Source organism: Stegostoma tigrinum, chromosome 30, assembly GCF_030684315.1.
Source record: "Stegostoma tigrinum isolate sSteTig4 chromosome 30, sSteTig4.hap1, whole genome shotgun sequence".
NCBI lineage: Eukaryota > Metazoa > Chordata > Chondrichthyes > Orectolobiformes > Stegostomatidae > Stegostoma > Stegostoma tigrinum.
Genome location: NC_081383.1, coordinates 25,456,681 through 25,480,272, shown reverse-complemented (window position 1 = coordinate 25,480,272; position 23,592 = coordinate 25,456,681). Strand labels below are relative to the sequence as shown.

Here is a 23,592-nt window from a genome sequence, read left to right as displayed (position 1 = left end):
AGCTACTCAGCCATGGTGGTGATATCACCCATATTGCCCAGTACTTGTTGGCATACCTCCCCTTCTTTTAGAGGAAAGGATGGCGCAGGAACTTACCAAAGAAGGACACAAAAGCCTGTACATTCTATCTTCCATGGAATAGATGGTGCTGGTGATGGTCCATTATTGGCAGGGTATTTCTGAGGCCGGGGCCAGAATGGTTATTGAATCCATTGAAGTGGAAGTATATAGGGGATTCAGGAGTTTACTGAAGAAGGAAACCAGCAGGTGAAAAGGGGGCATGAGGCAGCTTTGGCTGAGAAGATTAGGTGAATCCAAAAAGAGATTATTTAACTATATTAAAGTAAAAAAAACTAGTGAGAGAATAGGACCCCTCAAGGGCCAAAGTGGACATGTATGCATGGAACCACAGGAGATGGGCAAGGTCCTCAATGAATATTTCTCCTCTGCATTTACCATAGAGAAAGACATGAAGACTTGTGAACTTGGGTGAGTTAGTGGCAATATCTTTGGGACAGTCCACATCATAGTAGAGGAAGGGTTAGAAGTATTAGAATATATGAAGGTTGATAAATCTCTTGGTCCTGACCAGATATATGAAAGAACCCTGCTAGAGGCCAGAGAAGAAGTTGTGGGGGCCCTGACCAATATATTTTCATCATCATTAGCCATGGGAGAGGTCCTGGAAGACTGGAGGGTAGCAAATGTTCTGCACTTATTCAAGAAGGGCTGCAAAGAAACAGCTGGGAATTATAATCAAGTAAGCTTAACATCTGTGGTAGGTAAGTTACTTGAGAAGATTCTGAGGGATAAGATATACGTGCATTTGGAAAGACAGGGTTTGACTGGGAGTACTCAGCATGGCTTTGTGCATGGGAGATCATACCTCACAAATTTGTTAGATTTCTTTGATGAAGTGACCGGGAAGGTTGATGAAGGGAGGGTGATAGATGTAGTCTACATGGATTTCAGTGAGGTGTTTGATAAGGTTCTACGTGGTAGGCTGCTCTGGAAGGTTGGAACGCATGGAATCCAGGGAGAGCTGGCAAATTAGATATACAATTGGCTTTATAGTAGGAAGCAGAGAGTAATAGTGGAAGGAAGCTTGTCAAACAGGAGGCCTGTTGACTAGTGAAATGTCTCAGGAGTCTGTGATTGGCCCATTGCTGTTTGTTATCTGTATCAGTGATTTGAATGAGAACGTACAGAGCATGATTAGTAATTTTGCAGATGACACTATAATAGGTGGTATTGTGGATACTGAGGAAGATTATTAGAAATTGCAGCAGGATCTTGATCAGCTGGGGAAGTAGGCCGAGAAGTAGCAAATGGAGTTTAATGTAGATAATGTGAGGTGTTGCATTTTGTAAAGTCAAATCAAGGTCGGAGTTTCATGGTGATTGGTAGGGCCGTAAGGAGTGTAGTGGAACAGAGGGACTTTGGAGTTCTGGCGCATAATTCTCTGAAAGTGGAGTCACAGCTAGACAGGACAGTGAAGAAGGCTTTTGGCACACTGACCATCATCAGTTAGGGCATTGAGTACGGAATTTGGGAAGTTATGTTGCAGTTATACAGGACATTGCTGAGGCCACACTTGTAGTGTTGTGTTCAGTTCTGGTCACTTTGCTAAAGGAAGAATGTTATTAAACAGGATAGAGTGCAGAGAAGATTTACAAAGATGTTGCCAGGACTCAAGGGACTGAGTTATAGGGAGTGGTCGGACAAGTTAGGACTTCTTTCTTTAGAGCATAAGAGACTGAGAGGGGATCTTATAGAAATGTACAAGATCATGAAAGGCATGGATAGGGTGAATGCACTTAGTCTTTCTTCCAGGGTTGAAGAATTGAGGACTAGAGGGCATTAGTGATGGGAACCTGAAGGGAAACTTTTTTTACACAGAGGGTAGTACACGTATGGAATGAGCTGCTAGCGGAAGCGGTTGAGGCAGATACATTAACAACATTTAAAAGGCACTTCGACAAATATATGGATAAGAAAGATAAAGAAGGATATGGGCCAAGTGCAGGAAAATAGTGTTAATGTGGCTGGACATTTTGGTCGGCTTGGACCCATTTGGGCTGAAGGGCCTGTCTCGGTGCTATACGACTCTATGACTCCAAGGTGAGAGTACTGTCATCCTTAAACCTCTTTCTCACATCTTACTCGCCCCTCGTCCCTATCTCGATTTTAATTTATTAGCTGCACGGGGCATAAACATGCACTTCTTTACTTCTCTCCACCCATCACTGCAACCAACTGATTGCCTTTTTCTCAGGACAAATGAACTGAAGAACTACAACCTGTTCACAAGTGGTGATGGAGCAGGAGCAAGCATAGGAGTACCTTATTTTCAGATTCACTGCTGCCATTTCAGATACTGACACTGTATGCACTATAGAGAATTGTGGTGGCATCAGCATATAGTGAGACACCAGGAAACAAAATGTAGGCAGAGCACTGTAAACGTAGGTGAGCACAGGATCTAGTTTATCATATAGTAAGCTTACACATAACAAAGTGTGGAGCTGGATGAACACAGCAGGCCAAGCAGCATCCTAGGAGAACAAAAGCTGACATTTCGGACCTAGACCCTTCATCAGAAAAGGCGGAGGGGGAGAGGGTTCTGAAATAAATAGGTAGAGAGGGGGAGGCGGATTGAAGATGGATAGAGGAGAAGATAGGTGGAGAGGAGACAGACAAGTTAAAGAGGCGGGGATGGAGCCTGTAGAGGTGAGTATAGGTGGGGACGTTCATCATCCCAACACTGTCACTCTGCCAGTGCCCTTGCTGTAATCTGTCTGCCAGCCAGCCCAACATGTTTCCTTCTAAGGACACAGCTCATCAACAGTATATTTCAAGATCATCTCCAGAATCCTGTGCTGAAAATCAGCTGCCTTCAGCAGCATCGCTGCAGTCATTGGGGCAGCACCTTGAGAATTGCTAGGATAGAAAAAGGCAGATGGAATACCAGGCACTAAGCAAGTCCGTCTTCCCTGGACTGACCTATCCCCTCCCTACCTCCCCACCCACACCTTCTCCACCTATCTTCTTTACTCTCCATCTTCGGTCCGCCTCCCCCTCTCTCCCTATTTATTCCAGTTCCCTCCCCCCATCCCCCTCTCTGATGAAGGGTCTAGGCCCGAAACGTCAGCTTTTGTGCTCCTGAGATGCTGCTTGGCCTGCTGTGTTCATCCAGCCTCACATTTTATTATCACAATGGTGATTGGTTTATTCTTGCTTGGGTAACAGCCATTCCCTGGTGCATTTCCCATGGTAATGCCTTGACCAATCTGAATCGACTTACTTGGTTTGAATTTCGACAAAAGCTGGAGATTGAAGCATTCCTTGGTGCAATCTCCATAGCAACGCCTTAACCAATCAAAGTCCACTTGTCAACCAGTCAGCACCCTCTTCTCAGGCAGTGTAAATTGTCATTCCCTTTGAAATTTGATATCCTTGTGATTCTGTCCTGATCACTTCAAGACAAACATTTTGGTGCCATGTCTCTTTTATCAGTAATACTCATTTATTCTTATTCAAAATTTGTATGATTTAGTTTATAAATTTGGATTGGAATGTGAGCTTTGGTGATGATGGCAAGTTTGTCCAGTATGGAGGATTCCAAATCTTTTGTACTGCCAAACCCAGTATTGTAACACTACTATAGAGCAGTAAAGGTAGCAGAGTCATTGCATCCAGACTGCAGTAATCAGCACTGTCAAGTATCTTGTGGCTGGATGTCTCCTATTTTCTGTCAGCTGCATTCATGTCTATAGGTCATTAGCCATCAATCATATCAGCAGACAGCCGTTGCTATAGTGGTTGAAAGCCAACAGTCATAGAATGAATGCATTTTGACTATGACTAGAATACCAGACACTGTTCTGCACAATGCAGTGTGTATAGAACATAGTAGTTGAACATTCAGGAAGTGAAATCCTTTTCCGTTCAGAGATATAACAGCATTGACTTCAGTGCATGAGAAGCAACATTCATGATGAGTAATTCGCACACGGTGAATGGCACTATATGCCCTGCAAAAGTCCACAATTACCTACCAGCTTTCATGCTCACTGTGATTGCTTGGACCCACTTTTAACTCTGTGCCATGGGTGGGTTTTGATTGGGTTAAAACAGGGACTGTCCTATGTGGTAAGACAAAATTTGGTGAAACCATTTGTCTTCATGTAATGACTTTCTCCTTCTCGTCAGAAATTTGTGACCTGAAAACCCCGGGCAGGTGTGCCCTTCTGCTTAGGACCTTGCATCCCATTATCTTCCCCTCTCCTCTAGCAGCTTGTCCTGCTCTGTATGACCTCTGCTCATTCCCATCGACGTGATCCCATCGTTTTAGCCACTCCTGTCTGGAGCAAATAGATTTGTACACGAGCTGTGAAAAAATTATCACTCTGAACCAAATACATCTTTTAGACCAGTGAAACTATTCACACATATGGCAAAACACAAAATGTGCAGAATAGCAGCAACAGCTAAAATAAGTAATCATGTAATGATTCATACGTAGTTGATGGTCACTTTGCAGACAGTTAGTTGGATGGATCTTTTATGCCAATGAATATGTATGGGAAGTAAGGAGAGGGTCAAAGGAGAATGCTGAGCTCCAAAATGGAACTGCATGCGGATTAGTGTCACTACCTTGTGGTTTTGCATGTTACCAATGGGATTTAGATGTGTGGAATAACTCCTTTACTAACAGGGTTTGTGGTGCATTTCATATGAGTTGTGTGTACAATTAATGGGTGCTACCAAGTCCACTTCTGACCCCCACTGTTTCTGGTAGGTATTGGACCTTTGGAAGTATTAATTTCATTCTATAAACTAGAGCCGTGTAGCTTGTCATGGTTACAAGTTTGCCAGGTAGTTGAAGGAAGGATAATGGGCAAAGCAATTTTCCAGTATTTTGATCCTTTCTACTTCTTACATTATTCCCCAGAAGTGACAACAGGAATCTGATTTCCCTGTTCAAATATAGGCAAGTATATGAAAATGAACCAGTTTTAAGTTGCCAGTTTCCAGACATCAAAACAGTGAAATTATTATTTCTGCAGACCAACTTGTATTGCTTTGAAGCACCAACACAAATTCCTTCCTATTGCATGAAATAGGCATCACACTGATGCAGTAAATGATTGACTATGTGGCACATCTGAAATATTGAAATTCCTTTGAGCCCTATATATAAATGGAAGGGGAGGTGAGGGGAGAATAGAATACAATGGATTTTATTTTTTAATTCACTGGTGGGATGTGGGCATCGCTGACTGGCCAGCATTTCTTGCCTATCCCTAGTTGCCCTTGAGAAGGTGGTGGTGAGCTGCCTTCTTGAACTGCTGCAGTCCATGTGCTGCAGGTTTACCCACAATGCCCTGAGAGAGGGAATTCCAGGATTTTGACCCAGTGACAGTGAAGGAACAGTGATATATTTCCAAGTCAGGATAGTGAATGGTTCGGAGGGGATCTTACAGATGGGAATGTTCCCATGTATCTGCTGCCCTTGTCCATCTAGCTGAAGTGGATCATGGGCTTGGGAGGTGTTGTCAAAGGATCTTTGGTAACCAGAGCTATCCCACAAATCCCACCCAAACACAAACAGTTCTCCACTATTACAGATCATGGGAAAGTCTTGACTACAATTTATCAGATAGACATTTCAAAATATGAGTGGTAGGCATGTCCATCATGAAGTTTTGATGCAAGCAATGTTGTGCAATCCAGAAATGGGCTCAGGCAGTTCTTTGACCAATGTCTGCTAGGATTTTAATCACCAAATAAACCTCGAATTCCCTTCCTGAAGTTCGACATGCTTCCCCACAAACAATGAAACTGTTCCTTATAACATCACCATTCTCTGACATCTATGCATTAAATATTTAAATAAGCAGATGTTAGGCACAAATGTGGTATTCCCACAGAGGGTGAAGATGAAATGTGTGCCAGAGGCTCTCTATTCACAACTTTACCCAATTGGACTATGTTAGTGAACATCTGGACATTTACTTTTGCATCAAAACAAAGCTTGCACTCAAACAGTGCTCAGTGATAGCTCGACAGGAGGGAACAACTGAATTTAAAGAGAAAACACAGATCAGCAAAATGACTTGGACAAAATATATCATGAGTGGAACAATAGTGGGTGAAATTAAACAGGAATGAGCAATTATTCTGGACATCGAAAAATTAGAGAACAGAGATAAGGTTAGGAAAAAGCAATTGCCAAAACTATTCTGGTTATAATTAGACAGTTAAGAATAGAACTAATGGTCTGGTGGTGCAAGTCAATGGAGGAGTGTTGAAAAAGGGTAGAATCGTTGACTATCAAATACTACAGAGGGATTAAGAAGGAATAAAATCATCACAAATAAAATAATTTGTGATTTTGAATGGGAATATTTGATGTTGAGCTATGGAAGGGTTGGAAGTTGGAATCAAGATCTATAAACAGTGAAAAGTAGAGTGATCTACTCCTGAACTTTGGAGAAGAAAAGGAGGGATGAAATCTTCTTGGTGCAGACAGAAGAGACTGGCAAATATTTTCAGTGAGTTCAGCGATACCAATAGTCTTTAGATGATTGAATACTATGCTTGAATGAGAATTAGCTTTTTAACATGTTAGCTAGCATGAGGATCAGGTAGGGAAGTTCAGCGGTCAGCAGTTTATTGGGAAAGAAAATATTAATGATGCACAACAAAGGAAAACCCCAGTGACAAAGAAGGATTCTAGGAAAGGGGACCACGGTTAACTAAAGAAGTGAAGAGTAGAATTAAATTGAAAGAAAAACATACAATGTGACAAAGGTTAGCGAAAAATCAGAAAGCTTGGGAATATTTTTAAAGCAAACAAAAGATGACCAAAAGAATACTAATGGGTGAGAAAATAAACTATGAAATTAAAATATGAAGTAATATAAAGTAAGGTAGTAAGGGCTTATTTAAATGCATAAAAAAGAAGAGAAAGGTCGAAGTGAACATAGCTCCACTAGAGAATGAGGCTGGAGAAGTAATATTAAGGTACCAGGAAATAGCAGGGTAAAATAAATTCTTTGCATTGGTCTTCATGGTACAGGATAGTAATGGTATTTGAAAAATACTTTATGATAGGCAGAATATGAGGAGGAAATAAACACCATATTGTGAGAGAAAATGTCCAAGTTAGACTAATGGGGCCAAAGGCCAATAGACTTAACGGGATGCATCGTAGAATATAAAAGGAAGTAACCACAGAGGTAGTGGATGCTGGTAGTAATCTTTCAAGAATCCTTAGATTCTGGAAAAGTCCCTTATGATTGAATAATAGCCAATGAAACATCTTTATTCAAAAGGACAATTAGCTTAACATCTGTCACTGGGAAAATATTAGAGTCTGCTACGGAGGATGTAATAGCAGAGCATTTATAAATGTACGTTATCAGCAATTGCTTCATGAAGAGGTGTAATGCCCAACAAATATAATAGAATTCTTTGAGGAGGTAACAAGCATAGATAAAGGGGAACCGGTAATATGTTTGGATTTCCAAAAGGCATTTGACAAGATATTGCACATAACACTTCTCAATAAGATGAAGTCCATGGTATTGCGGTAGCACAGATTCATAGATGTTCACTGTGGCTCCAGGCCAGTTAACAAAGATCTGACTACACTAATCTCATTTTCCAACTTTTGCCCCTATCCCTGGAGGCTACAGCAACGCAAGTGAATATCTAAGTATTACATAAAAGTTATGAGAGTTTCTGACTGAACCACCCTTTCAAAGAGTGAATTCAAGAGGCCCACCAGCCTTTTAGTGAAAAGATTTCTCCTCAATTCTCTTCTTAGGTTTCTATATCTTACCTTAAATTTATGCCCCTTGGTAATGTACCTCTTTACTGTGGGAAAAGTGCCTTCGTACCCAACCTGTTGTACCCCTAATAATCCTGCATATCCCCATCAGATCCGCTCAACTGTCATTACTTCAAGGAACACAAGCCCAGCCTATCCAATCCTTCCTCATAGCTCAGAGCCTCCAGCCCACACATCATCGTAGTAAACTTCATCTGCATCCTTTCAAATGTAATAACACCTTTCCTTAATGCAGTACTCCAGCTATGACCTAACCAACATTTTATATAGCATATCCCCCTTGATTTTGTATTCTATACCTCAGATAATGAAGTCAAGTAGGAAACTCTTGCTGTACAAGTCACTAAATAGACCACATCTAGAATAATGGGGAGAGTTTTGGCCCCCTTATCTAAGGAAAGATATATTGGCATTGCAGATATCCCAAACAGGTTTTTAGGCTGATTCTGGACATAGAGAGACTTCCTTATGAGAAGTAGTTGAGTAAGTTGCACTGCACTCATTGGAGTTTGGAAAAATGGGTAAGCACCTTATTGAAACTCATAAGATTCTTATGGGGCTTGACAAGATGGATGTAGAAGGTTGTTTCCCTTTGTGGAAGAGACTAGGGCCAGAGGCCAAAATCTCAGAGTAAGAGGTTGTCTTTCAAAGTCAGAGATAAGAAGGAATTTCTTTTCTCAGAGATTAGTGAATTGAGGCTTATTGACAAAAGCAGGAAAGTGGATTTGAGGATTATCAGATCAGCCACAACTTCATTAAATAGCAGAGCAGACCCAATGGATGAAATGGTTCTCCATCTTATGGTCTGAATGGGTTGCATTTGAGCCATCATGCATTTTTCCCCTCAAGAAAATTATGGGATTGTAGAGATGTCGATACAGTGAAGTATGTGCACATGATGTTTCCCGCTCCCTTCATTCTAGATTCTCTGAGAGGTTTGAACTTTGACAGCCTTGTGCCTTTGATAATTACCAATCAGCTCGTACAGACTTGCAGTCTGTCTGTTAACATTAATTCTTTTTTGATAAACTGCAATATGCCTAATAAAAGATTGCAGATTACATTTTCCATTGTTCTGCATCAGTTAATTTCTAATATGTCTGATACTTTATCCTTAGATATTTTAGACTGCAGTTTATGATAAAACTAACGTAGATCCTTTCAGAGGCTACTTAGAAAATTCAGATCAATGGAAGACCAGTTAGCTACTCCATCCAAAAATCACCATATAAGTGACATTCATGGACTTTTCATCCCCATCATCTACTGATCTCCTACTTCAGAAAAGATTAGTTTCTTTCGTCTATTTTTCCTGTTTGAAAAAGTGAAGTTTGTTGAGTATTCCTACGACCCTCAACCAAATTAGCTGCTTTTAAATGTGTTGATTTAAACTGAAACCATCAACACTTGTTCTGATTCTGATGGTGGTATAAAGATTTTGTAATATACAACCTTGCTGAGGGCTTCCAGATTTTATTCTTGTTGTCTGGTCCAGTATCCTGTATGCTGTACTGTGCTGACTTTCAGTTACCACTCTTTAGGAGGGATGTGATTACATTAGAGAGGGTGGTGAGGAGATTCAGCAAGATGTTGCCTGGGCTGGAATGAATCAGCAAAGAAGGGAGCCTAGATTGGCTGTTGTGGTTTTCTTTAGAGCAGAGCAGTTGAGGAGGGACCTGTTAGAGACATACAAAGTAATGATGGGCATAGAGAGGGTAGATAAGGAGAAACCTTTGTCCTTAGTACAGTTTTAAGGTAGGGAGCAGGTTTTTTGAAGGGGATTTTAGGAAGAGGTTGGTGGATATCTGGATCTCAGTGCCTAAAACAGTAGTAAAGACAGCAATCCTAACAACATTTAAGAAGTATTTAGATGAGCACTTGAAATGTCATAGCTAATAAAAGCTATAGGTCAAGTGCTGAAGCATGGGATAAGAGTAGATAGATTCTTGATGATCGGTACAGACACAATGGGCCGAAGGGCCTTTATCCATGTGGTAAAGCTTTATGACTGACAATCGGACAAGATGAATGGCACATTCATGATAGCCTCATCTTTTATCATTTTTGAAGAGCTGTATCAAGTCTTTCCTTCATCTTTACTTTAGTGGAAATTAATGACTATAACCATTGGTAAAGGACTGACAGAGTCTTTTGTGAAGTTAAAAATCCAGTTTAAGTCATACTTAGCCTTTATTTATAGCACATATAAATGAAAAAAAAAGGCAAGGTGGAAGTGAAGCTGAAAAGCAGCAGTAAATTTGGAGAAAATCATTTTTTTTAATTTTAAACAGCTCCAAGTCACAAGAAGCAGAAGATGAATGAGGCATAGTTAAACACAATGACAACTGCTAATTATTTACGTAGTTTTCACAGACACCACTTTCATGGCCTTAATGGCAGTTCCAGAGATTCTGGCAAGGATCTGCTCACAGCAGTTGCATTGAACTCTGTCTGCCAAGTTTAGTTTCCTGGAATCTAGGCTGAAAAACATTCTCTATGTATCAAATAAGCCAGCTAGTTCACAGAAGATGCAAGAAGCAGTGGTCAAGTTCAGGGAGCAATGAACATCTATAATCCAGAGTGAGGTATTCAACTATGCCAAATTTTGGGGGAAGTTAAAATTGCTCAGTTTTTAAAAATATGTAAACATCCTAATAGTTACAAAACCAATGTTTCTTAAAAGCTTTCTGTGTCTGGTGAGACATTAAACAGTTAAAGCTCATGCTTATGTTTGTTTTCAAATCTTGTTCATTCTGGAACTGGTTGCCAGGGACTGTAACTTGCAGGGTACCACTCAGACCATCCTAAGATAGTCTCCTGCTCTCATTGCGTGTCATTGGTGCATTGAAAGAATTTAGATTTTGAAAATTAGCCAGCTTGTCCATAAATGAACTCACCTTCCACAGTGATCAATTCCTGCGTTAGGACTCAAACCTGCAACTTCTGACCCAGAGGCAGAGACGCTACCATTGCACTGCAATATTTCTGCCTAATATTTCACTATCTGGATTCTTTCAAGAGCATTTCAATTGTTAGTAATTTGAATCTGAAATGTTTGGTCTAATTCTTTTCTTGCCCCCAATAGAATGACCCAAGATCTTTGTACAATTGGACAAAGCTTTTTGCAAGTAATTGACATTAATAATCTACTCAGATGCCATTAGACTGCATCCTTCAACAGAAACAATGCACTGTTCAATCTGGCACTGGTTTCCAAAGAACAGGTCTACCTAGCAAATCTTTATAATATTTTAAACATTCTTCTGGCTTTTATGGGGTCTTCCCCCATCCTATTTAGTCCCACTGCCACCCTGTACATCTTACAAACTGATCAGCTTTATCACTGGCTGCACTTTGGCTGGTAGTGACAACAAGGGCACACTTTCTGCTCTCAGTTACTTTAGCCCCAGCAAATATTGTTACCACCTCTGGACAGTTACCTCTGGTCCATCCACCGCACAGCTACAGGCATAACACAGATACAGTCTAATCCTCCTCTGAATGTTGTGCATTGGTCTCACATACCAATTGTACAGCAAATAGCCACTTTATTACCAGATTGGTGATTATTAAAATCATTGAGGTCTACAGCAAGGATAAAGGCTCTTTGGCTCATCATAAACAAGAACTGCCTATTCAAACTTGTTTTCCAGCATTTGGCCCATAGCTTGAATGCCTTGGCATCACAAATACACATCTAAATACTTCTTCAAGGTTATGAGGGTATCTGTCTCAACAGGCAGTGAGCTCCAGATTCCTACACCCTCTGTGTGAAAAGGCATTTCCTCACATACCCTCTAAACCTCTTGCCTGTTACCTTATATGTATGGCCTCTGATCATTGATCTCTGTACTGAGGGAAAATGTTCCCTCCTGTCTACCGTATGTATGCCTTCATAATTTTATAATCTCAATATTTTTATGCCGAATAATTAAAAAAGCACAAAGAAAATTAAAAGAAGACAATTTTATTTTGGATGCTCCAGTGATTTTTTTTTGCTGAGTTATTCTCAGCATAACCCTGGAGATTGGTCTTAAACTCCTGGAGGTTTTGGACCCATCATTGATATTTCACAATCCTACCAGCAGACAATTGGGAAAGGTACCCCTGATGCTTACAGCAGCCCTTCTGAGGGGCATTACCAGTCTGGAGATGGGCTTTCTGCCTCCAAGAGCAGCTGGCCATCTGACTCACTGAAGGAAGTTACCTTCAGTGGCCACTGCTAGAAGGTGATTGCAAAGTGAGCACTGGAGGAAGAGGGGCTACCACCGGGGCCCGGACCACAGGCTGCAGCTTTAAGGATGGGAGGGGGCCCACGATTGCAAAAAACTGCCCATGAAAGACACACTTACCCCCACCATTCCCACCTGAAGCCAACATCTTGTCCCTCCCCATTTGACACCGTGATTCCCCCACCTGCTGTCATCTGCACAATTACAGCCACCACAAGTCGTAGGTTATGGATGGGCAGGCCTTCAGCATATTCATAGGGGGCAAGGAGGGTATATAAAATGCTGCTCTTCAGTGTCCCAACATCTAGAGTCAGCCGGGTCACTCCTGTACGAATCCTCCTTAATAGTTCCATATCTAAACTGACTGAAAATGGGTAAGATTGCACATGATGGGAGTGAAATTCTATGCCCCAGCACATACCCTTGGAATCAGAGAGGGCATTTGATTGGACATGGGGGTGCAGGATGGATCAAGCTCCTTGCTGCCTGGGTGCCAATTGATTCCCTTAAGCAGCCATTTAAGAGCACTCTCAGTGGCTGGTGGGGCTGTCACCATTGGAAAAACTGTAGGTGGTTCTCTTACTCAGCTACTCTATTCAGGAAGGAAAGGTGCCACACTACCGTTCCTGTTCAACCTGCCCTACCCACTTCACTGCAGTTTCCCTTCCTCCCGAACCCATTTCTCTCCAGGGCTCCATCTCTGATCCCTGGTAGATGACCATGTATAGTACCAGCAGTGTCCATCACTCACAGTGGCACAGCTGTTGCATAAGGCCTGGTAGCTACTGATTGGCTGGCACCTCCAACGTTGCGAGATTTCTAACCCTCCCCTGGCACTTAAATCAGCGGGAGGTCCAAAAACAGTCAGTCAAGTGAGTAATTTCCTACAAAATTTGCATGGCACCTCCCAAAAGTGTTCAGTCAAGGACTCCTACTGTTTTTTCAGCTGGTGGATGTGAACCCTGCCTTGAACATTAGATTTGTGTTTGAGAATTGTTCCGCCCATATGTGTATGTTTCACATGGGTAGGTTTAACCGAACTCCGCCAGATCCAGAGCATTGCCAATTTTACATCCCACCCTGACTATTTCTGACTGCTCTAGAGAGTGAAGCCTCCGGTAGGGTATAAAATCTTGTTTTGTTTTAGTTAAGCCAACTGTCTCCCAATGAGAGCATCAGACTAAAGTTACCTCTGGTCATGTCACTGAAAGGAATTAGCTCTTATTATCATGATTTCAGATATCGTTTTAATATAAACCTGATGCATTTCAGCAACATCACTCAATATTTCTGGTTAGTTTTCAGTGCTGAATTCTGGAATCTCTGCCACAGGTTTCAAAGTTAGATTTTGACTGCAGGTGGGTTTTTAGTTGTCTTGCCAGTGAATGGCACCTACACACTGCTCAGAAGCTGTGACAGGAAACCCAGTCCATTTTAGAGACCAGATCTCATTCACACAGGGCTAACAGCCTGCAGTGGTCCTAAGATGACCCACTGGTTCAAAGATTTTGCCATTCGGGGCAAGCTGGCCCAAAACAATGTGACAGTCCATCCTCAGGAAATGGGGATCTGAGCATGCAGCACACTAGATTTTTGTGGATCCCAGAGAAGCAGCTCTGATCCTCATGGTGCCAGGGAATTAAAGCTCACTTGCTGGACACCGCTTGTACCATACTTCCAGGTGGGATGAAACGTAGACTGTACCTGCACCAACCAATGCTGTTGAAAATGTCCATCGAGGTCACATGTATTTCATAGGACCCTGATTTGCATTTTTAAGGGCTCACTGCCAAACACAAGCATGTGGCCCTGTCATGGAAGGCTCTTCTAAAGCCAGTGTTGACTGGATCAGAAGCAGGAATGAAGTGGTTTCCCTCATTCCACCATCCAGCTTCCAACCCGTTTAAACCTCCATTGTGTCCTTTGTTTGACTGTTTACAATCGTAGCCAAACTCAGCTGCTGCCAGGTCCTGCTAAACTGAGGAAATGCTTTGCCTTCTTTTGTTACAGGTACGCTCCCATAGGTATCCTCTTCCTGATTGCAGGCAAAATCATGGAAATGAAAGACCTTACTGTGATGGGCGGACAACTGGGAATGTACACTGTGACAGTGATAATTGGCCTACTAATTCACGCACTCGTTGTCCTGCCACTTCTTTATTTCATTGTCACCCACAAGAACCCTTGGGTTTTTATTGGTGGGTTATTGCAAGCATTGATCACTGCCCTTGGCACTTCATCCAGGTAAGATTGTCTATCCTGAATAAAATGCGTTACCATTGAAAAACATTGATTCATTTTCTCTGTGTGAATCTTTATTCCTCTTATCCTCTCTGCAAATCTTTCTAACTGGCCCTCTCCATCCTATGCTTCTCTCAATATGAATTTAATTGTTTAGTCCATTTGTTTTGCAGCTCAGCAACTCTCCCAATCACCTTTAAGTGTTTGGAAGAAAATAATGGTGTAGACAAGCATGTTACTCGCTTTGTCCTTCCTGTTGGAGCTACTATTAACATGGACGGCACAGCACTGTACGAGGCTCTGGCTGCCATTTTTATTGCACAAGTCAACAATTATGACCTAAACTTCGGACAAATCATCACAATCAGGTAGATTATCAGAATGCAGTTGAATTGAAATCAATGAAATAAAAATCTCAAATTCAATTCAGATTCAGCTTTGCAGTTCACTGACATTTACAGCTAACACTTAACACATCCGCTTTTGTGCCACTGAGCTTATAGCTACCATGTGATCTAGAAATCTCCATAAATTATACAAACATAATAAACATTATGCATTTATATCTGACGTTCAGAAGAGAATACAGAGAAAGCACTTCTTATCTAATTACATAATTTACTGAAGACATCAAATTATGCATTTAGGTGACAGATACAAAGAACTGATACTGTTTAAAGGGATCTGAACCGAGGAAATCAATTTAGGAATGCTTGTTGTTCATGCAAAGCTAGTGTCATCATGGTTATCATGTATTGGGGTTTCTGAAGAGATATTTGGCTAGATGTCGAAATAAAATTATTTTGATCATCTTAGATCATTAACACATCCATCTAGGCTATCTCTGCTGTTGTAATGGTTTCAGATCCTCCGGCCTGTTATTTCCTTTTCACCAGTTCTATTACAGCCTCTATCTTCAACAGAACCATTTACTTCAATCTTGAATAGTCACAGATGAGTTACTATCTACAATCACCTTCCTCAATTTTGCTGAATTTATTCTTACCTTGAACAACTCCTGGTAACTCTATTCACTTCCTGCTGATAAAGTACATTTCTGTGGGAAGCTACATTAACCTAGTTGTGCATGTTGTTTGGTTGACTATCTGGACCCTTGCTCCAGCCTGATGCTGGTCCATTTCCAAATGAATTTCTTTATTACATTGATGGTTGAATTAGTACCACTTCCTCCTTTCTTTTTGGAGTACTTCTTTAACAATATGTCTCATTTCTACTCATCTCTGCAAAGTCCATCTCTGACTCTTCCATTCTTTGATTGTCTTTCACCTTATATGCTGATGTTTGGGTTTGCTGCTGACAACATGACAAGCCACTGACACCCATAACTATTCTGATTATATGTGGTTGTGTTCACCCTATTTCTTAAACATCTGGTGTAATTCCATTATCCCTTATCATGCATCAACAAGGTTCCCATCACTTGTGCCTTCCAAACATCCAATCTCTGTGTTCACATGTCCTCTTCCACCATTTACAAAACAGTCCTATAGCTGGGCACATTTTTCCTTTGCTTCGACTTTTAGCAAGAGTATTTTATCTACCTTAGACAACCCTTTCTTTCAGTTTCCATTTTGTTGCTACTTGCCTGTGCAACACCTGAAGACACAGCACATAATCATTTGATTTCTCCCATTCCTTATATTTATTCCAAATGAAACAATAATTCACAGGCACTCACCGTGCCCAATAATTTTTCCTTACATCTGTGTGGACCTTCAAGGTCTCTTCATGGCAGTAGATAGAGTTGGGGACCTGAAACGTTAAGTCTGCTTTCTCTCTGCAGATGTTGCCGGCAAGTTTTTCCAGAAATTTCTATTTATGTTTCTGATTTCCAGCATCCATAGTTCTCTGGATGTTTTGTTTAGATTATAATGTGATCCTTTATTGTTTTTTACAATAAGTAAATCCACTCAATTTCACTTGCATGTTCTTTCATTTCTATTGAATCTAATATCTTGCTCTTCTGTATTTTCCTCTTTCTTTGTTGTTACATTATTTTTCGTTGTTTTACTGTGCACATGCCTTTCTTGAGAGCTTCTTGGCTCCCTCTCCCTTGTTATTTATGTATGTTCTAACCTGTCTATTTGAACAAACATAATTGATGAGAATGCTGAACAGGATCAATGACAATAGACAACCCAATATCTTTCTCAAAGAAGCTAGCTATGTATTATCCTTTCAAATATGGATCTGCACTACAAATGCTGAATAAAATCCAAGATGTGCCAAAGCATCAGCTTCTTTGTGAGAGTTGCACAAGATTGGATGTCAGAAGTCTTTCAAATTCTCAAATTCATATATAGCTAAAACCTGCCATATTCTATCATCACAAGAGCACAATCAAACAGATTTGTGAATAACATTTAGAAGGGAGCAATTCAACTTCAATAAAGGAAACAAGTAACAACTATTTCCAGTGGCAAAGAGGTCATTAACCAGATGGCACAGATTTAAGATGTTTAACAAAGAAACGAAAGGTGACATTGAGAAGCTTTTTTCTTCAAACCTTGTTATTGCTTAGGATCTGGAATGCATTGCCTGAAATGACAGTTGAAATAGATTCAACATTATCATTCAAAAGAGAATTAGATAAATAATTGATGGGATAAATATTTCATGGATATAGGGGAAAAAGCCAGGAAGGAGATTCTACCAAAGACCAGGTATGACTGAGATGAGTATGATAGTCTTCTTCTGTTCTAAATCATCCTCAGGTTCTTCAAAAAAACATTTCCTAGCCATTGGCAGACACGTCTGTAAAATCTGTAAGTGTGCAGGCAGTTATTCTGACAGCTTAAGGTGACCCAGTTCCCAGGATGAGGTCGACCTCAATAGTCATAGGTGACTATAGGACAATAAGAAATAAGAACAGGAGTAGGGTGTTTGGCCCCTGGAGCCTTCTCCACCATTCAGTAGTTTCATGGCTAATCCAACACTCCTCAAGTCCACTCTTCTGGCTTTTCCCTATAACCCTTGATTTCCCTACTGATCAACAATCCATCTCAACCTTAAAATACACACAAGGTCCCCACAGCTCTCTGTGGCGAGGAGTTCCAAAGTCTCATAAGCCTCTTGAGAAGAAATTCCTCCTCATCTGTCTTAAATTCTGAGATAATGCCCTCTGGTCCTAGACTCTCCCATGTGGGGAAATATCCTCTGAGCATTTATCCTATCAAGCCCCTTGAGAATTCCATGATTCAGTGAGACTGCCTCTCATTCTTCTAAACTCCAATGAGTAGAGTCCCAATCTGTTTAATCTTTGATCATAGGGCAGTCCTCCATATCAGGGATCATCCCAGTGAACTTTCTCTGAACTGCCTGGAATGAAATGATATCTTTCCTGATACCTAAGTACGGAGACCAAAACTGCTCACAGGACTCCTGATGTGGCCTCACCAGCACGTTATACAGTAGCAGTAAGAATTCTCTCCTCTTATATGCCAATCCCCTTGAAATAAAGACTAACATTCCATTAGCCTTCCTGATTACCTGCTGGCTTTCTCTATTTTATGTAAAAGTATCAAGGCCCTTTGTGATGTCACTTGCTGTAGTTTTTTCACCATTTAAATAATTTACTTTGTTCTCCCTTTTCAAAATGAACAACTTTGTATTTTCCCACATTACAGTCCATTTGTCAACTTAATGACTACTTATTTAAGTTATCAATATCTTGAAATACCTTTTTGCTGCTCTTCTGGCACTGGAGCAGGACCTGGTATACTGGATCTAAGGCACAGGAGTTCCCATAAGAACCAGTAAGAATAAACTTTAAAATTCATGAGTTCTTTTAATCTTATATAGAGATTGAAAACAATGGAACTGTCTTCACTCAAATAGGATGATGAAGTACTTGAAATTTTCCAGAGTTTTATCAGTGATGGTGTGAAGGGATATGGAGAGAAAGTGTGCAAATGGAGTTGGTTGCAGATCAACCATGAGTTAATTAAATAGCAGAACACATTTGAGGGGCTGAATGGTCTATTACTGTTTTCTAATAAAAGTTGTGGTAATTTTAATTGTGTGAAATGTTTGTTCAACTTAAATTCGTTTACATCCTGTGCTCTATTTTTCCATCGCCTAGTATTACTGCAACAGCAGCTAGCATTGGAGCTGCAGGAATACCACAGGCTGGCCTTGTTACCATGGTGATAGTGTTAACATCCGTTGGACTTCCCACAGAGGACATCACCCTGATCATCGCAGTGGACTGGTTTCTGTATGTAGGCTCAGTAATGTTCTTGTCTTTTAACTTTACAGAGCTTGTGCTAAATTATTAACTAGAAAGATTCCGTACTGATTAATCATCTTGAGAATTATTAAGAGAAGGTTTTGTTAACCCAGCTGAGCTTAGCTTCTTGGGGCAGATGTAGCAGTGATTTTTTTTGGAGTAATCTATTTAAGATAGTTTACTAAAATCCAAATACTTCAGGGAATGGAATATTTCAATGATGTCTTCTGACACCTGATAATAGATAATACTCAGAAGTATTTTCATAGTAGTCACATTTCAAATTAAATACTTGTAGCATTGTGTTCTAGTAGTGGCTGCAGCAGTGACCAAGCTACAACACTGGTATCTAGCCACAAAGAAAATTTCCCAGGGTATACCTGTTCATTAAGAGCACAATGAATCCAATCTGGCCAGCTGTCAGTTATCAAAATGACAGAAGGTGTTGTTGTTAGTGTTATCAAACATCACCTACTGAACAATAGCCTGCTCATCTTTGTTCAGTTTAATGCTTATTCAATGATCTTCCTTCCATTATAAGGGCAGTAGTGGAGATGCTCGCTGGTGATTGCTCAAAGTTCAACTTTATTCATGACTCTCAGATACTGAAACCATCGTATCCCTAAGCAACAAGATTTGGAGAATATTCAGGCTTAGGATAATAAGGGACAAGTATCATTCATACCACACAAGTGCTAGGCAATGACCGTCTGCAAAAAGAAAGACTGTCACCATCTCCCCTTGACATACCATCACTGAATTACCAAGGCTTCTTTGACAATGCTTACCGAACATGTGGGTTCTCTCTAGAAGAGAAGCATACACATGAGAACAACACCACCTGAAAGTTTGCCTCGAAGTGTTACCCTGACTTGACTTGGAAGAATACTGTTAATCCTTCATTATCACTGGAATCCTGGAACCCCCTCCTTAATAACACCATGGGAATATGTTCACCACACAAAGTGCACTAGTTTAAGAAGGTGCTTGACCACTCAAGGCCAATTAGGAATGGGCACTGAATGCTATATGTTCGATTTTTTGGCACAGGCACCTGAATCTAATGTTCTATGAACTTACTACATACCCAAAACAAAAATGAACCAGTGGAATCTTTCAGAGTTAATTTAATTAAAAACAGAGAAGAAACTTTCAGCTTCCAAATGGCAATTTTTCAAATGCATGTGATGTCTCCTCTTAGAGGGCTGAAAGTCCAGTTTAAAGGGATGGTGGCAACTATGAGAAAAGAAACAAGAAATAGTGAAACACATATAAAGAATTCCATCATTCAATCACAGAGTTTCTTATTCACAAACTACACCAGAGGAAAGATTCACTATTTGATAATGAACTGTAGTTACCCTGCAGTAGAGCCATTGACAGTGCATGACAGGCATGGTCAAAAGCATCTACAAGTACATTTAATGTTCATATCACCTGGGAACAGACAAAACAAGCTTGGCACCCTGAAAAATCTGTCATTATAAAAACCACCCAGCATTTCTGAAGGCATTGATATACTTGCCACAAAGTTTCCTTTCAACCGGTTACACTCTGACTGGCATCAAACAAATAGCTAAAAAACTGCAATCCAATCTGTTGTTTTTGTAGGGAAGGATTTTATCCCAAGGAGCAGGTCTAATGGATGAAATCAAAAGCCGGTGTATTATCTTCTGTTGACGCCCTTAATGAAAGAATATTCCCCTGTTATAAAGTGTAAGATTACCAAAATCTAATTCACAACATATTCTAGGAGATACCAGCCATTCTGTTTTCCTTGGCATACACAAAAATAGATAAAGCTTTATTGTCTGACAGAGGTTATCAGGTTTTCCTTGAAACTAAGGAAATTAATGCTGCTTTTATTTCACAGGGATCGCTTACGAACTACCACGAATGTACTCGGCGACTCATTGGGAGCAGGCATTGTGGAGCACCTGTCAAGGCATGAACTGCACTCACCAGATGCAGAAGTTGGAAATTCTGTCATCGAAGAAAATGAGAAACCTTATCAGCTCATCTGCCAAGAGCATGAAAACCAGAAGCATTTGGATAGCGAGACCATGATGTGACCCTGAGACTAAGACAGGCTTAGTACTGTAGAGATAAACACATACCACCATGTAAATTGTGTGTCTGTGCATTTCTAACCAAACTAGTCAACAAAGGAATGTCTAAAATAGCCTAATTATTCAGCAAGAAACTCTCAATGTAGGAGCAGACCTGTATGCATGTGTATGCATGTGTGTGTACATATGAGTGTATTCATGTACATATGGATGTGCATGTTTGTGTGAATTTTCATGAATGAATGTCTCCACCTGTGTTTGTATGCATTTCTGTATAGGTGCACATGATTATGATTATAGACACACATGCGCACAAATAAATATACACAGATATATACAGAAGCACTCACCCTCTCACTTATACCCATTCGTACATATGCATGCACACACATACATACATATACACACACACACACACACACACACACACACACATACGTGCACACACAGACACACACATAGAGTCTGTCTCTGACAGTATATAAACATAAATGCACACACATCAGTTTGAGTTTGGAAAGTTGTGTCCTCATGTGTGACAGTATTTATACATATTCATGTGTACAGGTCTCTACATGTGTGTGCCTTTGTACATGCACGTATGTGGCATCGTCCTTAACTGGAATTGGTTGCCTTTTAAACCAGGTGGATGCCTCAATAGCACTTTCCTAACTGGGACGTGATTTCTGCTGTGTGCAGGGTGCAGTGAAATAGTAAAAATATCTAATTTTGCTATACTCGACACATAAGAAATCTCCCACTGTCAGAAACAGATTAACATTCATTAAAAATACTTGACAAAGAACAAAAAATATCAAAGGGACAGAGAAAGTGCAGGGAAATGGGATAGTAGTAGGTAGATCTGATATGGAGCATCAACAAAAAAAGTGCTGAAAAGTCTCCATCTGTTCTGAGATTTCCACGGTACTAATGTGACATACTCCTGTGTCAAACTGGTTACATTTTGCAGAGTTTTGATGTCTTGGCAGACATCTAACAAGGGGCTGATTTTCTTTATCTGATGCAAGTCATGCCGAAAAGGTTAAGATGTGGTGCTAGATCCATTTAAGTGTTGGGACCGATTTTGTGCTAAAGTGTAAAACTGATGATGGTAAACTGGCAACAATATTTTATATCTATTCCAATTTTTGTCTCCATTGAAGCCCAAAAGGATCCCGATTATCCATTTACAATGGGTGTTAATTTCTTCCATTTTAGACACAGTGTAGGAGAACTAAAGGGACACACGAGGCCTTGGATCAGCAGTACTGCACATTAATGTCAAACTCCTACAGTTTTCTTATTGGGCCGAGGGTAGGGAGGGGTGATGGATTCCACTATGTTGAAAGTGTGGCTAACTGGAAATGACTGAGGAAAATCTTCCCACAAGTCTCTGTATTTCAAACAAACTCAGAGACTCAACAGGTCTGACAGCATCTGTAGAGAGAGAAACAGGGTTAATATTTGGAATCTGGTATGACACTTCTTCTCTCCCACATCATCCTATCCCATTTCTGATACTCTTCAGCTGATCCGGCCTGAAAGCAGGAGGTCTACAGCGTCTCCTCTTTCACAAAACTGCTCTGTCCCAATTATTGTTATTTACCATCATGAGACCAGAGAAGTAAAGTATAACTAAATGGCACATTAAAGTAGTTATTGTAGCAGACACACCCTAATTCATTAATCTGCCAGGGTGATGCGGACACGTAATCTTAGGAAAGCTCTAATAGTAATGTTAAAGTAGATCCTTTGAGGAGCTCCAGCTGCACTGAATCAATTAGACCAAGTGAACTATGTGCACACTTGTAGATTCAGAAGAGGTAGAAAACCTTCAGACATTCTAAAAATAATGTTTCCCAACCTTCCAATGTTCTCATTGTCAGATGATGTAAAATGTACAATATCTGTGATGTACTTCTAATCTCTAAATGATATGTGGCGTAAGATCAGAAACATGTACTCAGTCCAAACAAGACATTGTACTTCCATATCACTGACTCACTTCTGAGTAAAGTCTCCACTGTTCCTCCATCTCACTGAGTTTGGGTGTGCATCTTGCTACATTTAAATATATAAAGCTCCCCCAAAGAATGTGTTTTCTAGAATTCTCAGATTTATCCTGTCTTCTATAGTGTTGTTTGTAGCACTCAGTCATTTTCAACTGGCATTTCGGCTGGTAGCAAATTTCAAAACCATTGAGACGTGGGAAGACCCTAGCACAAGAATAATTACCACCATTTGCTGTGTTTCTTTCTCGATGTTATAATTCTACAGGGAAAGTTAATGCAACATTTTATACAAAGCAGCCTGTGCTTTGTATGTTTTAAATTGTTATTCACCATATGTTTTTGATACCAGTCTGAAGGCTAGTTCTGAGTATGATATATTCTTCTGGGTGGCTACAAAAGTCAACTCTGTCTGGATGTTGCAGAATACTACCTGCAATTTGTGAACTTTTTGTGGCAAATTGGCAGTATTCATGCTCGGCATGCTATGAAATGGAAAACAGCTTTGGGGTTTAGCTTAAGCACAAATAAACACAGAAGCATTAAGTTATGATCTATCATTCACTCAACCTCTAACAGAAGCTGCACTGTGGACACCCTTCACCTGAGTCAGCAACTGGTGAAACAGCTGAATAGGTGAGAATATCCCCTTTTCCAATTTCACCTTTAAAACATTTTTAAAATTAAGGCTTGTTCAAAGAGATGTATTGGTATTTTACTGAGTAATCGTCGAGTAACACTGCTGAACAACCAACCTTGCCTTGGTAAATATTTGTAATTGTGTCAAGTATCTCCATTATGATCAATTGATTATTTTTTGACCAGATTTTTAAATAATTTTATTGAAAGTTGGCGTATCATGGGCAGGATCTTCCCAGTCACTGAACTATGTGAGCATTCCCAAAAAAGTTGGGGAAAATCAAGTGAGATCAGC

General features: G+C 40.4%; 1 protein-coding gene across 3 annotated transcripts in view; it reads left to right on the top strand.

Moving 5' to 3' along the window:
• The window catches only part of slc1a6 (solute carrier family 1 member 6), a 91,507-nt gene extending 68,303 nt beyond the window's left edge, over window positions 1-23,204 (top strand). For all 3 annotated transcript variants that reach the window (XM_048559968.2, XM_048559969.2, XM_048559971.2), the window contains 4 exons: window positions 14,101-14,334; window positions 14,505-14,699; window positions 18,434-18,568; window positions 20,454-23,204. In XM_048559968.2, coding sequence (XP_048415925.1) covers window positions 14,101-14,334; window positions 14,505-14,699; window positions 18,434-18,568; window positions 20,454-20,652 — 763 coding nt within the window. In that variant the 3' untranslated portion in view covers window positions 20,653-23,204. The remainder of the gene's footprint in view (window positions 1-14,100; window positions 14,335-14,504; window positions 14,700-18,433; window positions 18,569-20,453) is intronic.
• Window positions 23,205-23,592: the final 388 nt, after the last annotated feature.